At 45.0% G+C, this 15,056-nt stretch overlaps 2 protein-coding genes across 1 annotated transcript; one reads left to right on the forward strand and one right to left on the reverse strand.

The window, feature by feature from the left end:
• The window catches only part of LOC146754942 (rho GTPase-activating protein 32-like), a 77,959-nt gene that overhangs the window by 44,111 nt on the left and 18,792 nt on the right, over positions 1–15,056 (forward strand).
• LOC146754944 (obscurin-like) lies at positions 1,901–13,084 on the reverse strand. Its single transcript, XM_085526499.1, has 6 exons — positions 12,993–13,084; positions 11,296–11,598; positions 10,630–10,896; positions 3,664–3,798; positions 2,499–2,768; positions 1,901–1,923 (listed from the first exon to the last, which is right to left on the reverse strand). Exons 2-6 carry the CDS (start codon positions 11,504–11,506, stop codon positions 1,901–1,903), a joined length of 906 nt encoding a protein of 301 aa, XP_085382625.1. The 5' UTR covers positions 11,507–11,598; positions 12,993–13,084.

A 15,056-nucleotide genomic window follows, 5' to 3' on the forward strand; every position in this document is an offset into this window, starting at 1 on the left:
TCTCCATTTTAGGGATGTTTAGAAAGGAAACATTTCCAGGACATTCTTGACGTTTTTTGTGATTTTCATGGCAAAAGGAGATACATTTACTTCAAAAGCAATGGGAATTTTCCAGACATCACTGCGCTAAATTGCAGAAATACAGTTCTATTGTAGAAACTATTAAGGCTCGTGGGGGAATAGGTGTAAGACATAGTGACCACACTGAATGTGCTTTTAGCACTCCTTCACTTTCCGCAGTACTTACCCTGAACGCCGACATTTGACTTGGCAACATCAGTGCCAATATCACAGGTATAGAAACCTGCATCTGGCTTCTCGAGGTCATGGAGAAGGAGACATAGGGTCTTCCCAGACTGTACCAGCTCATACTTGTTGCCAGAAGTGAGCACATCACCGTCCTTTTTCCTCACTGGTTTGACCTTCTCTTTAGAGACTTCACATTCCAATTTAATCACACCCCGCTCCTCACCAAAAACATCATCCAAGGACTTCATGAAGACAGCAGGCTTCTCTGCAATTAAACAGGCAAAACAGAACAACGTGATACAAGAGTTGAGACATTTCCAGTTGCTTCCAGCTTTTTAAGGAGAGATCAATAAATCTTTACCAGTACTGACAACACCAATATAGAACCTAAAGCGGTTTCATGTCTCTTGACAGAATGCGCTTTAAGGAATTCTGAACTAATCAGTAGGAGAATACAGGGAACAGGAGGGACAGCCTGCATTGCTGTGGGTGGGACTGATATCATATGAAGTTATTGGGATGCAGCTCTTCTAAAGCTGGAGAGCTGGCATTGCCCTCACATGGAGCAGAGCTCATACAGCAGGCCACAGGATTAAGAGGATAAGCTGATCTCTCCCTGCAGTCATAAATCCTTGGAGACAACAGCATTGACACTGCATGGCACTGAAGCAGTAAAAAAATTGCTCCTGTAACTCTTCTTGTGTTAAGTAAAATGATGATAAAAAGCAATGGAATGCTTTGGCAGGACACCAAAACCATCCTCCTTCGTTGATATCTGCTGCAATGGAACCTTCCACTGGAAGAAAGCCCCTGATAACTTGTCACCCCAGAGAGGTGAGCTTTAGAAGCAGGATTGCTTCACAATAGAATGAACTGGAGCTCCTTAGCATCTCTTACATCCAGGAGGGTTGTGACCAGACCCACCTATCACCTTCAGGCGCGCGCTTTCTGACACCTTGTCTGACTTCACTGTCACTGTGCCAGCATCTTCAGGCTTAACCTGACTCATTGTCAGTGTGCAGCAACTGCCAACGTTCTTGATGTCATTGTAATTGTTGGTGTAAAGGAGGTTGCCATTCAGGAACCATTCCACGTCCTCGTCATCATGGGACAGCTCGCAGGAGAAGACAGCAGAGCTCTCTTCTTCAGTTTCCACATCATGCAGGTGCTTCGTCACTTCTACATTGCGGGCTGTGGGGAAACAAGGTGAACTGTTACAAAAATAAGAACCTTAAGAAGAGAAATCTGAGGTGAAATAGGACATGGAAGAGGCCACCCTCCATGCTCATACCTTCAGCTGTCAGCGTGGCCTAAGTCTCTGCAATTTCTGCCTTGCACTTGTACACACCAGCATCATCGGGCTTCAGCTTCAGAATCTTGAGCTCTGCTGAATGCTTATCCCTCTTGATCTTGTACTTCTCAGAGGGCTCGATGGGTGGGTGGCCCTTGAACCATTTCACAACCTTTGGAGAAGGCCTGAAGTCACAGGACAGGATGACAGAATGACGTTCCAAAGCTGTCTTGTCCTCCAACTTCCTGGTGATTTGTAAATGGTAATCTGCAAAACAGGGGTGGAAGAGAAAAAAGGATGAGGACAATTGGAAGAAGAGGAAAGTCTCTTGCGTGTATTCCATTCCAATTAATTCCATGTTCACAATTGTTCTTTGAACCACTCTAAAGATAAAACAAACGATTGCCTATAGGGAATGCCATTGACTACATTTCTATAAAGTAATACTGTATATTATCTACTAAATGCAAGGTCCAGCTCTTGTTCTGTGCTTATTAAATTGCTCCCAGTTGAGGCTTTTTTTCAAATAAGAGTGAGTTGAAAATAAAACAAGCACTTTAGGATGTGAATGGAGACTCTTACGCTGGGGACAGCAGCAGATAAGAAGCCTGGAAGTTTCCTTCAGATGAAATCAATGACAAACTGCATCAAATTTAGGTGCTACCAAACTTAACCTTGTCTAGTTCAGAAATACAATTAATTCCACCTGATTTGACTTCTTTGGTATAGCCAAGGACAAAACCTCAGCTCTGTAGGTCTGAATAGTAAGCACATCACAACTATTCAAACAGATCTTTTACTGAGATGCAGCTGTCTTATTTAGTGTCCAACGACTTTTAAAAGGAAATGGAGCAGACCCTCCAGAAAACACACAATATTTCAAAGACTCCAGTGAAGGAAGACTGTACGGTAATTAATTCTTCATCTTCATGATGTAAATCAAGCCAGGATACGTTACCTCTGATGAGCAGATTGGCTGTGGATTTGGATTTGCCAATTGAGAACTGAATGGTGCCTGTCATATCAGTGGTGGTTTTCGGTATGGTCAGCCGGTGGATGGTGCCTTCTTGCTGCATAATCAAGTTTCTGCCAGCCTGTAAGATTTCTTCACGCAGATACCACTTGGGAGGTTTCATAGAAGGAATGGATATCTCGCATTCAAATTTGGCTTCTTCAGGCTCAGTCACATCCTCATCACACAGCTCCTTTACTAGATTAATGGATTGCTCTTTAAGAAGGATGGAACAAGAGAAAGCAGAGATTTAGAAGGAATATAAAAAACCCATACATTATCACCCTACTTACTCATGTCAGCATTACTGCACATGAACACTACACCTATCAGCTCAAAATGCCTTAAAACATCATTAAAAAAGTAGTAGAAAGGAAAGTTGTTAAGAAGTCAGACAATAAGACTGACAACCTGAAGAGAGCCCAGATCTTCTGATTCCCAGTCCAACATCCAAATCAAATCATGACCTTCCCATCTCGATATCAAACTCCTCGCATTACGAAATGGAATAGAGGATCAGTGAAACACAGACATTGATAATTACTTTGGTTAAATACAGCAACGTAGCTCTGAACAACAAGTTTTCTCCTAGTAAAGGTCTCTGTAGCTCAAATGTAATGACTCTACTTAGGAGAAATTCATTTTCCAGGATGTTCTTGCCCTTATAATTGTAACAGTGGCAAAGCTGGGGACTGAACTCTTGAGTACTGTGCTAACTCAAATGTCTCCCTTTTCTTTACCACACTTAACATCATATATATACCCTAACATTGTATATATTAAAAAAAAAACACAACCTGTGCTCATTTCAAACATACAGAGAAGATGAAGAAAAATTCAAGCTATGTTTTTATTCCTGAACGTTCAAACACAAATCTGAAGTCTAAAGGTAGAAAATCAACTTCCTAAGAAAATCGCCTGTTTTACTTAGCAAAGTAAATACCAAAAGACAAGCTGAATATTTTGTGGGCAGAAAGGCAGGTAGGTTGGAGCTTTTATTTCTCTGAAAGGTCATGGTGGTGTTTAACTTCCTTGACATTAAAGCAAAGGATGTTAGCTGGTTTATAACATAAGATAATTTAAGCAAAATCGTCATCAGAAGCATAATTACCTTTCACTGTAAGATGGGCACGAGATTCTGCCTTTTCTGCTACAGATTTTATTTCTGCGGCATCCTTGACTTGGACACGTGTGTAAGTCAGCGAGTAGGTCTTTCCTGAAGCAGAGAACCACAGAGTCACTAAGGCTGGAAAAGACCACTAAGGTCATCTAGTCCAACCGCCAACTCATCCCTACCAAACTGTGCTCTTGAGAGCAAACCCACAACTACACTTGGCTTCCTTGAGCAAAGAGCTCTGAGGCACATGGCCAGGCTGAGCATCATCCATCTGGTTTCACAGCATCACTGCCTGTTCTCTCATGTCAATGAAACCACCCATTCCCCCACATCCACATCCCACCAAAGCTGCTTAGTGTTCCCAAAGCAAATGCTCACCAGTTGTTTCCAACTTGAAGGTCATCTTCTGGCCAGCAGCCTCGCAGATGTATTCTCCAGCATCTTTCTTCTCCAGCTGCTCCACAACCAGACGCCGTGTTTTGCCCACAGATTCCATTCTGAACTTTCTGGAGGAGGCAAGCAGTCTTCCATCCTTGGATCATTTTACTTAGATTGGATCCTGTGCTACTTCACAGCTGAGGGAGGCACTTGCTGCCAGGGCAGCACTCAGCTCTTTCTGCACCTTCTCCTGGTTTATAAACACAGGTTTTGGCTCTGAGGGAAGAAAAGAAAAAGTATTGACTGAGGGACTGAAATGAGACCATCTTGCAGGTTTGTATGTACAGCTTGGAACAGGTTTAGGTTACCACTTGTGCCCAAACTAATAGCCTTCACTAGAGAATATCAGCTCTTCTGTTGAAACTAAGTGTCAAATCTAGGCAAGAAAGAACCTAGGAACTGAAGGAACCAAGAGGGTCCTTGAACACCAGTCCCATGGTTGCAAGTCACTATGCAAACATATTGAACCCAAAAGAACATCTGTCCTGCAGGCAACCAAAACCTGAGTTCCTTTTACTTCAGACCCACTGTGAAACATCAAAACACATAAACGTGTGATAGTCAAAGCACTGGCTGCCTTTTCATGACCCAGAACAGTACTCCTGGCTTCCTGAACAGACTCCTCATGGCATCTACCATTGCCACAACTGTGACTGTCAAAGACACAAAGGAAATATGCTCACCAATGCAGTCCTTTGTTCTTTGTGTGTGATTTGCAGATATCTATTTTACTTTGAGCTCTGGGAATAGTCAGCTCTACCAGGTCTCTTACGGTGAGTAGCAGACTCACCTATCCAGATGCAGCCTCCAACATAAAGGCATAGGAAAAAGGCAGTGTACTACTAGGAGAAGTTCCTGCTTCTCCTACCATGAAAGGCTGCACGTACAACATGCACTCCAGCCTCACTGCACATACTTATCTTAGTCAAATGTTTCGGTGAACAAGAATTACAGTTTGGGATCTCAGGCACAGGAGAGATTTGAATAATATCTTGAATATTGCTTCCATTGTACATATATCAGTAATTATTATTCTACAGACAGACTGAAACAGGTCTTTGTGCCATACTAAAACCAAATACTTTCTACAAACCCAGGCAATCAAGTCTAGGGAAAAAACCTCAGCACAGACTACTGCAACTGGATCACTGTATAATAGAAACTAGATTTTACTTTACTGTTCTCTGCTGTATTTCAGACAACACCTGTCTCACCTGTGACATGAATCTTGAAGGTGAGTTTCTGGCCAGCAGCCTCGCAGCTGTACTCCCCTGCATCTTTCTTCTCCACCTGGCTCACCACCAGCCGACGCTGTTTGCCCTCTGACTCCACCTTGAACTTCTTGCTCCAGGTGATCAGTTTCCCCTCCTTGTACCACTTCACCTCCATCTTCTCCTGGGCCACCTCGCAGCTCAGCGTGGCATTTTCTGTTGGTGCAGCCTTCATCTCCTTTTGTATCTTGTCCTTCTCTGTAAACACGTCTTCTTTCTCTGCAGGGACATCACAAGAGTCACACAGTTTTGCTGTAGTCTGCTGCAGAGCTTACTCCAGTTGCCCGTTTTCATTATACTTGCACTTCACAGGGAGCATCGTGATGCCTCACTAAGACAGGAAAATACTTTCCCCTCTATTTTGCCTTGGGAAATGATAGGCACATCATTTCATGTCATATCATATCATATCATATCATATCATATCATATCATATCATATCATATCATATCATATCACATCATATCACAAAGCTAAACATTTTGCAGTCTGATAGCAGATTTGGACATGAGATTTAGAACACCTGCATGCACTGCTGAACCTCCTATCTTATCTTTTTTTCTTCTGATGTCTCTCTACATTTCCAGTAAATCAGAAGGGAACGGCCCTCTAGAACAGGTTGCCCAAGGAGACTGTGGATGCTCCATCCCTGCAGGCATTCAAGGCCAGGCTGGATGTGGTTCTGGGCAGCCTGGGCTGCTGCTTGGCAACCCTGCACATAGAAAGAAGGGGGTTGGAACTGGATGAGCACTGTGGGCCTTTGCAACCCAGGCCATTTATGAGTCTGATTAGTGGCATTTTCCACCTAATTGTGTCACTCAAATTTTGTAACCAGATCTCTTCAAACACCTCCCCTTTTCTCACTCCTTGCATGCCTGGTGTGCTCTTGCACTGTAACCCTGCAGACACCAGCTGACTACAAGAGCTGCACAAGTTACCCTCCTTCCCTATGGTTTGTTGCAGTAATTCATTCCTGGATGGAAAAGCACATGTAGAAAAGTGTTGCTATGAGACTAGATGACAGAGAAAGTCCTAGAGCCAAAATGTTTTGCACCAGAGAGGCTGTCAGTTGATCCTCCAAATGCAAGACACACCAAATGAAGCGTTCCTTTATCTCTGGGATTCCAAGCATTTTCTCACCTCTGACTTTCACTTGGAATGTTGCTTTGTCATCTTTTGTTTCACAGCTGTAGCTCCCTTGGTCTTTCAGGGTCACATTTTTGACCATGAGGTTGCGGTGCGTCCCCTGGGAGATGATGGTTGTCTTCTGGTCCTGCTTCACCTCTGTTTGATCTTTCTTCCATACAACAGCTCCGCTTGCAGCTGACACCTCACACACCAGCTCCAGGTATTCAGAAGGACTGACTGATATTTCTGGAGTCATTTTGGGCTTGTTGACAACATTAATGGCTTCATCTGAAGAAAAAAAGAGAAAGTGGTTTACATCCTACTCAGGCTTATTCAGCACAGCATGAAGATACAGTTAGAACTGATTGTAATGTCTCTGCTCATTACATTTGGGTGATCGAGTTTCACCTCTGGAGATACTCACATACAAACGTGTGCTTGATTCTCCTGTGTAAGGAAAGAGTAAGTTCTATGCAGACAGTTCTTATTTCTTTTAATCAATTCTGTATTCTGCACGTGTTCTTCTGAAGCTAAAATGAAGGCAGCTAAGTAACGTGTTTTCAATGCATGAACAAACCTATTCAACACCTTGTCTCTAAGCTAACAAGCAGCGTTTGATGAGCACATCAGTATTTCATGCCCTTCATTCCATCCAGACAGAACCTGCCTGAGGAGCAAGCTGATGGCTGTCAGCTACAGGCAGACCAAGCTTAGTATTGCATTTCTTACAGCAACAACTGTTGCTTTCAGTCACTGGATATACCAAGGCCAATTGCTATGCCAGGCACATTTATGGCATCAGTGAACAAATAATGCATTAAAAATTGTAATAGACAGGAGCCATCTATTCTTTTAAAACTAGGTGACCAAAGAAGAACAGCCCCTCTAGAGTCAAGCTGTTTAGAACTAATAGCATCAATCAGTATCACATAGATAGATTACTTCCCTGCCCTAAGACCATCTTGTGACCATTTGGTGCTCCTAATTAAGCCCTCTTGATGGCATTTTGTCTGAGCCATGTGACATTTTGTGATAGGAGTTACTGCTAGTGTTCCCTTTACCCTACACCAAAGTAGGAGGTATCCATTCTCAGGGAATCATGCAGGCTTCCTCTGGATTTGATGCTCAGAGACAGCCCCAGAACTTTTTAAATCTTAGCTTAACTCTCATCCAATAATGTTCATCAAACAGTGCAACTTGTCCTTTGGGGATGCCTTTGTTCTGCATCCACCAGTTCCAACGGAGTCTTCTTGGCTTGTTTTAGATCAGTTTTTCAACAGATAAAGAAAGGGGCTTTGAATTACAAAGTGAAATTGCAGAATGCATGATTCTCAACCAAACAGAACGGGAGGTGGGATGCAGGGTGAATACCTGAGCCAACACCACCTGCAAGCAATCCTTCAATATCTTAGGAATCTCTAGCCATCCCAAATCCAGTGTTGGGCTTGATCTATCATCTCTGCTGAGTTTTTAGCTAGCTGATGGTGAGCATCTTGGTGGAGATGGGTGAGCAGTTGGACTAGAGGGTATTAATCAACCTTAAGGAGCCTGTGATCAGAGGAATGTGAATGTGCTGTTAAAGGTCACAAGAGCTGCACTGCAGCATGAGCATACACAGCAAAAGGCTTTCAGTAGAGCTTCAGTTCATAAATGAGGACTGGGTTATGGAAAAGAGGTTCAAGATAGAAACCAGAAACCAGATCTTAACGCCAGGTTCTGTGAATGCAGCCAGTTGAATTTCACAGATATTGACTTTCAATGACAATTTCTTGTGTTATTTTATCCTCCAGCTCCACCCTGAACAGGAACATGTCAGTGACAAGCATTACTCATCCAGGCTTGACCTGACAGTGCTTTACTTGCACTATGAGCTAATGGCTGTGCTTACAGCACCTCAGGGAGACACCTCAGAGATCACAACGTCCTTCGGGTACAGCAGGAGACACTCAACTCTCCAAATGTGGAGTTTAATTTGTCAAAAGAGGAGACTGGATTCCCATGCTAAGAACTTAGGACCGTTTCAGTCATAGGTTTAAAGATGATGTAAGTGCTGAGGCAATTCATGAACTAGAAGAATGAAGCCCAGATGTCAGGGCTCAAGTCGTGACTCCAGTTGTCTCTTTGTTTATGAAGTTTGCCAGTGCTGAAACAAAATATGGGCACACAAAATATGTACGATGGTAAAGAACTGCAGGGACATTGCTGACCATGAGGCATTCATTTATCATAAGGCCAAACATACACGTTTAATCTTAGTTCTAATTGCTAGATTCTAATTCAGAAGCTGGCAAATTGACAGCTTTTATAAACCACGTACCAGATTACCTTATCTCCACAAGTTGAAAGACATACACTGTACAGGGGACAGAGCCAAAGGAAGAAGCCCAGGGCTTAAAGAAAATGTCTAAACTCGGAAAACTGAGGAAAGAATTGGAACAAGCAAACTAGAAGGAAATAAATGGAGGGTGTTTTATTACTGCATTGTAACACCCTGGAAAACAAATCGAGCCTAAAAGATGGAGACAACACTTAGGACTGAAAAGAAAAACAGAATTCCTTTATGGAAGTTAATTGGAGCGCAAAAGTTAGATGATGAAACTGGCCTCTATTAACACACAGTGGAATAATTGTAGTCACCTCACCACTGCTGGATGTGAGCCCAGCCACACAAAAGCAGCTGCTGGTTTTCACTGCAGATACTGCAGGAAGGAGGAACAGCCTCCGGACTGGACCAGCTGAGCGTGGCCCTACCAGGATTTGCTCCAAAAGTCTTATTACCAGTAGTGCTTCCTGCTGAAATACATGGGGGTCCTCCTTTGATTCCAACCCCAACCCACCCCACCATGCCCCCTGATAACATCCATCAGGGCCACATCTCCACAGTTCCTGAACACCTCCAGGGATCCCACCACCTCCCTGGGTAGCCTGTGCCAGTTAATTCTGAGGGCAGACCTGCCAGTATGAAATATTATGCTAACGTGACAAAGAGGGAGAAGAAAAGCAAAATTAAGACTAGCTGACAAGCCTTGGCAGGAAGTTCTGCTCTCCATAAGTTTAGTCCCGTTATTCAATTCTGTTTGGAGCTGTCTCCATGCCTCTCTGGAGTTTGTTCATTGAGAAGAAGCAATTAAGTAAGCTCTCCAATGCCAAAGTGCATACACTACTCTAGGGCTTTGTTGTTTCTCCATGGATCAACAAGGGTGACAAGCCAGAAGAATATGATGAAGAGCCTCATGCATACTCAGTGTAAAAAAGAACAAGGCAATTGTTGCTGGGAAGAAGGTGCATTTGCATTTGTGTCTTCTGCAGAGGGTACTGCAGAAATGGAAAGTCTTCCACTGGAGCAAACAAAGGGCTCTCATTTATTGCAATCAAGGCCCAGCGTGTGGATCTCGGAGATCAGACCTAAACCCTGCAGCAAAACAGAGACCTGCGTGGGAAAGTTCAGTTTCTCCCTACATCTGTGTAAGAAAAAGCCCACCATGGAATGACAGCTAAGTAAACATCCCTGTGACTCATCACAGGTCTCTTCTACATGTCAGTGCTGAGCAATTCAAGATATTTAATTTGGTCTTCTTGCCAGATTTACTAAGTAAAAATCAACCAAACATCTCCTTCTACTGATTAAGAATGCTCTAAACATGCTTCTGCAGAGGTTTCCACCCAGTGACAAACAGCTCCTCCCATCACGAATGTTTATTTGTTATATTTGGTCATGCAAAGCTGATTGATAGAGATATTATTGGAATGATTGCTCCCCTACTTCTAAACTATTCCAGTGCAATCAAAAAGGCTGTCTGAACCTGGAGCTGAAAGTACTGCTCTATGGTGATGCAGTGGTAAACCTGGTGACTGAATGCACTGGCCAATAGCTGTGAACTGCAGACATTTATCAGCTGGCATGAAGCAATCTGGTTCAGATACCAAGCAGCTGGGTAGATTGGCTTACCCTACACTCAGTGCTATCATGTTTAGGTCATTACCAGGACTCACATCAGTCCATGGGATGCAATTTCAGGTATTTGGTACAGGCAGTGAATGCCTGCAGCCCCAGTTCTAATCAGCAGATCACAGCAACTATGCCTTGACTGGAAGAGGAAAGGAGAAGGATCAAAGCAAATACCTCTCACTCTCATCTTGGTGCTGACATCAACATTTTTGGCAACAAATTTCACTTCTGCTCCATCATCGTTCTTGGTGACGTTCTTTATCATTAGGCTGTGAGTAGTTTGGGTTCTCTTGATGATGCAGGTCTCGCTTTCCTGTAAGACTTTACCATTGATGTACCAAGTGCCGCAACACGTTGTTGTAAGGTCAATAGTAAACATGGCATTCCTTCCAGGTACAGCTTCACCAGTTGTTAGTGGGGATTTCACAGCCAGGACTGGTTCTGAGGAAGAACAACATGGATGTCTTAATGCTCTTTAGATGCAAGTCTGGTATCTCATTTAGAGATGGAAGATTAAATCATAGGCACATTTCTACTTCTCCCTTTGCATGAGTGCTGGAAGAAGCACTTCTATGCTTCAAATCTGTTACAGAAAGTTCTGCCTCTTGCACATGTGAGATATCAAAAGATAATAATATTCATGTCTCTGTCACAGAAACAGAACTTGTATCACTTTAGTGGTAGCTGGAGGTTGATAGGAGATAGGAGAACTAGGAATAAGGGAAAGCCTTTGGTGTGTTAATGCACTACTATCCTTCAAGTCAAAGGAAACAACTTTAGGGAACCAACACAGCTGCTCAGCACACACTGACCCATTTCCATTGGGGCTTTTGTGCTTACCAAGGTGCACGCTCACTGGGAATTCCAGAGACGGGCTCTGTCCATGCGCATTGACTGCAGACACTCGGAACTGATCATCAGCCTCTTCAGACAGATTGCTCACCGCGAACTCTGGGACGGGGACATGAGACTCGTGGCACCTCACCCAGGTGAAGCCAGTTAGTTTATTGGGTTCCACAATGTAGCCATCGATTGGAATGGGGCGTTGCATCTTCGGAGGGGACCATGCCAGCGTCACTGAGGTTTCTGTTTTATTTTTCACCACGGGGTCAGCTGGGGGCTGGGTGGGAGGTTTTCTGGGTGCTGAACAGAAAGAAATACAGAAATATTAGCATAAGGTCATGTAGGCTGGAAAAGACCTTCAAGATCAGCAGACTCAACTTTCAGCATGACCTACTGAGTCCCACCATTAACTACTGTGCTACCTGAGGACATACATGACAAGCTTATTCCTGCAGGTATTTGCATAGTGAATATATTCACCCTCTGGTTGCTTCGGAACATTTTAGACGTTAAATTCCCATCAGACTTTTTCACTGTGTGCAGCCACTGATACAGGCAGGAGGCTGGGAATTACCTGATGGGCTCTAGTTACAGACTACTGACACAGTAAAGGACTGATTTCATTTCATTTTGGCCATCAGAAGGTATGGTGTCTGCTTTAAGTCACCCAATTATAATTTAAGACTCCAATTATAATCATATGGAGAACAGCGCATTTAGGAGAACTCATCTCATCTCAATAAACCTGAATGAAATCACAGAATCATAGGATCACGGGAGGGCTTGGGTTGGAAGAAACCTTCAAGATCATCCAGTTCTAAACACCCTGCCATGGGCTGGCTGCCCACTAACCAGCTCAGGCTGCCCATCACCCATCCAACCTCGCCTTCAACACCAAGGACAGGCATCCACAGCTTCTCTGGGCAGCCTGAAATGGAAGCAATGAGCCACACGTTGAAGACACTGAAATATTCATTACTGTAGAGAGAGCCAAATACTCCATACATATTGCCTGCCTGGTCAATTGCATTAAAATGCCAACAACAGACTCATCCAGCTCATTGAAAATGGTGTGAACATGGCGTACATTATTCTTCCAGCAGCTAGTTAGATCTCCAAAGAGCAAAGACAGGAAATCTCAATGCCATACAATTTTCCTGACCCATCCTGACACATAACTGCTTTGATGTGCACTGTTACCAGCCTGTCAGTTGCTGTTAGTCAATGCTGGATGCCAAAGGTCCCACTAACATAGGTCCCACTCACAAGAGCTGAGCAGGAGGGGACAATCACCTCCCTCTCCTGCTGGCCACCCCTTTTTCAGTGCAGCCCAGAACACACATGGATCTATCTTTTTCATATGTATATTCCCATAGATGTACATATATATACCACACCTACACCCCCACAATCTGCTACAACTTCATATTCCTCCCCACAGTCCCCGACAGCCCCCAGTAGCCCCATATCACCCTAAGGCCCCCACAACCCTCTATCTCTCCATACACCACCCCTTAAAGCCCCATACCTGCCCATATCCTCCAATAGCTCCCCACAACCCCTACACACCCTCACAGCCCCCTAGAGCCCCTAGTCCTCCTATGGCCCACCACAGCCCCATATCCCCCCTACAGTCCCCCTCAGCTCCTTTTACAGCCCCTGCACAGCTCTATAGAACAGTCTGATAGAACTACCTCTAGTAGAAGCAATCTCCACACAGAGATCCTTTCCCAGTGGCACTCAGCCCTTCAGTGGGGTCTAAGAGAGCTGCAGCCAGACTCAAACACAACTGCTCACACAGCTCAGCTGCCTTCACCTGTGCTCCTGACGCTGACACATTGCAGCCCCACATCCCCCTCTGCCCCCCCCACAATGGCCACTCCCGCGCACTGCGGCTCAGCCAATCGGAGCCGGCGGAGCTGCCGCTGCCCAATGGGAGGCCGGGGGAGGCCGGCGCTGGGACGGGGAGAGGAGAGAAGAGACAGAGGCAGCACTGAGGTGGGATGGGCTGATGGGGAGTGCGGGGAGGACAGGGGGGTGTGGGGCTGTGGGGGGGCAGAGGGGGATGTGGGGCTGCAATGTGTCAGTGTCAGGGGCACAGGTGAAGGCAGCTGAGCTGTGTGAGCAGTTGTGTTTGAGTCTGGCTGCAGCTCTCTTAGACCCCACTGAAGGGCTGAGTGCCACTGGGAAAGGATCTCTGTGTGGAGATTGCTTCTACTAGAGGTAGTTCTGTAAGACTGTTCTATAGAGCTGTGCAGGGGCTGTGGGGGTCTCTAGGGAGTCTCTATTTCCTCTCACAAACGTCCTACAAACCATGTCTGGGCAGTGCTGTCTCGGCCTTGATCTCAGCTCCTGAGACTGTCAGATGTGAAGCAGCAGCTGCTGGGACAGGGCTGGCTCTGTGTGCCCTCTGTGGGTCTGTGGGTATAGAGTGGGGCAGAGGGATGACTGTGAGAGGGAGGAATTGCCCAGCCACTAGAAAGAGGAAATCAGCTGAAAAGGGGAGATTTGAGAAGCACTGAGGCTGTGGCTGTTTGGACAGTAAGAAGAAACCAAGCTGTCACTGTGCAGATGGGAACTCCAGTAGGAGAGCTGTGGTGGCTTTACAGATGGCAGACAGCACCTGGAGTGTAGAGCCAAGGGTAGGGGGGGGATCTTCCTCTTAGCAATGCCATGCAAAGAATGATGCAGACTCCTGCAGGGTCGGCTTTGCTGTGTGACCCTGGGTGGAAGCAGCTGGAAGGTCTCAGCCCTTCTGCGTTATCCCAGGAGCAGGAGAATGGAGTTGTAGCAGATTAAGGGGGTGTAGGTGTGGTATATATATGTACATCTATGGGAATATCCATATGAAAAAGATAGATCCATGTGTGTTCTGGGCTGCACTGAAAAAGGGGTGGCCAGCAGGAGAGGGAGGTGATTGTCCCCTCCTGCTCAGCTCTTGTGAGGCCCTATTTGCAGCACTGTGTCCAGGCCTGGGAAGGATGTGGAGCTGTTGGGGTGGGTCCAAAGGAGGGCCACTGTGATGATCAGACGGAAATTTGGGTGAAGCTGCCTGATTTTATGAAGCTCTTCCTGTTATTTTCTTGGTGCTGTGTTTCCCAAATGAGTGGTTTCTGGCTGTGCTGCAGCACCAGTCTGCATGTGAACATCAACTCTATTCACCATCTGGGAAGATTAGGACTTCCCTTCTCCCAGCAGCACCACTGAATTACAGTTACTCAGTGGTTAAACAAAGGAATCCTTAAAGAAGGGTTTACAGCTGTCGTGTTATCTGAAGTGCTTGGGGCATTCTGATGCTATTAAGCTCTATGTATTAACAAGTTAAAAAAGAAAAGGTAGGCATCTGATTGTTGTGCCAGTTTCTAAGTGATTTGGAAAGCTGTAGAACCCAACCACTCCTTCTATTTGATGGAGGTGACAAAGCTCAGTTTAATTTCTGACTGCTGTTTAAATTCTGAATCTTGAGCTGGATCCTGGAGCAGAAAAAGCTCGGAAGCTGTCCCTCCTACAAGCAGGCACCTCTGAGCAAAATATGACATCTCAATTTCTGATGGTAAGGTCAGGAGATCTGATTCCAGCGTCTAGCTTTCGGCTTCATGCTGTGTTAGTGGGACCTTTGGCATCTAGCACTGACCAACAGCAACTGAGAGGCTGGTAACAGTGCACCCCAAAACAGTTATGCGTCTATTTATGTTATGAGGGAAAACTGTATCGCATTGAGAATTCCTATTTTTACTCTTTTCAGATCTAACTAGCTG

This window comes from Coturnix japonica, chromosome 37, assembly GCF_054131305.1.
Source record: "Coturnix japonica strain WE chromosome 37, WE-NBRP24, whole genome shotgun sequence".
Classification (NCBI taxonomy): Eukaryota; Metazoa; Chordata; class Aves; order Galliformes; family Phasianidae; genus Coturnix; species Coturnix japonica.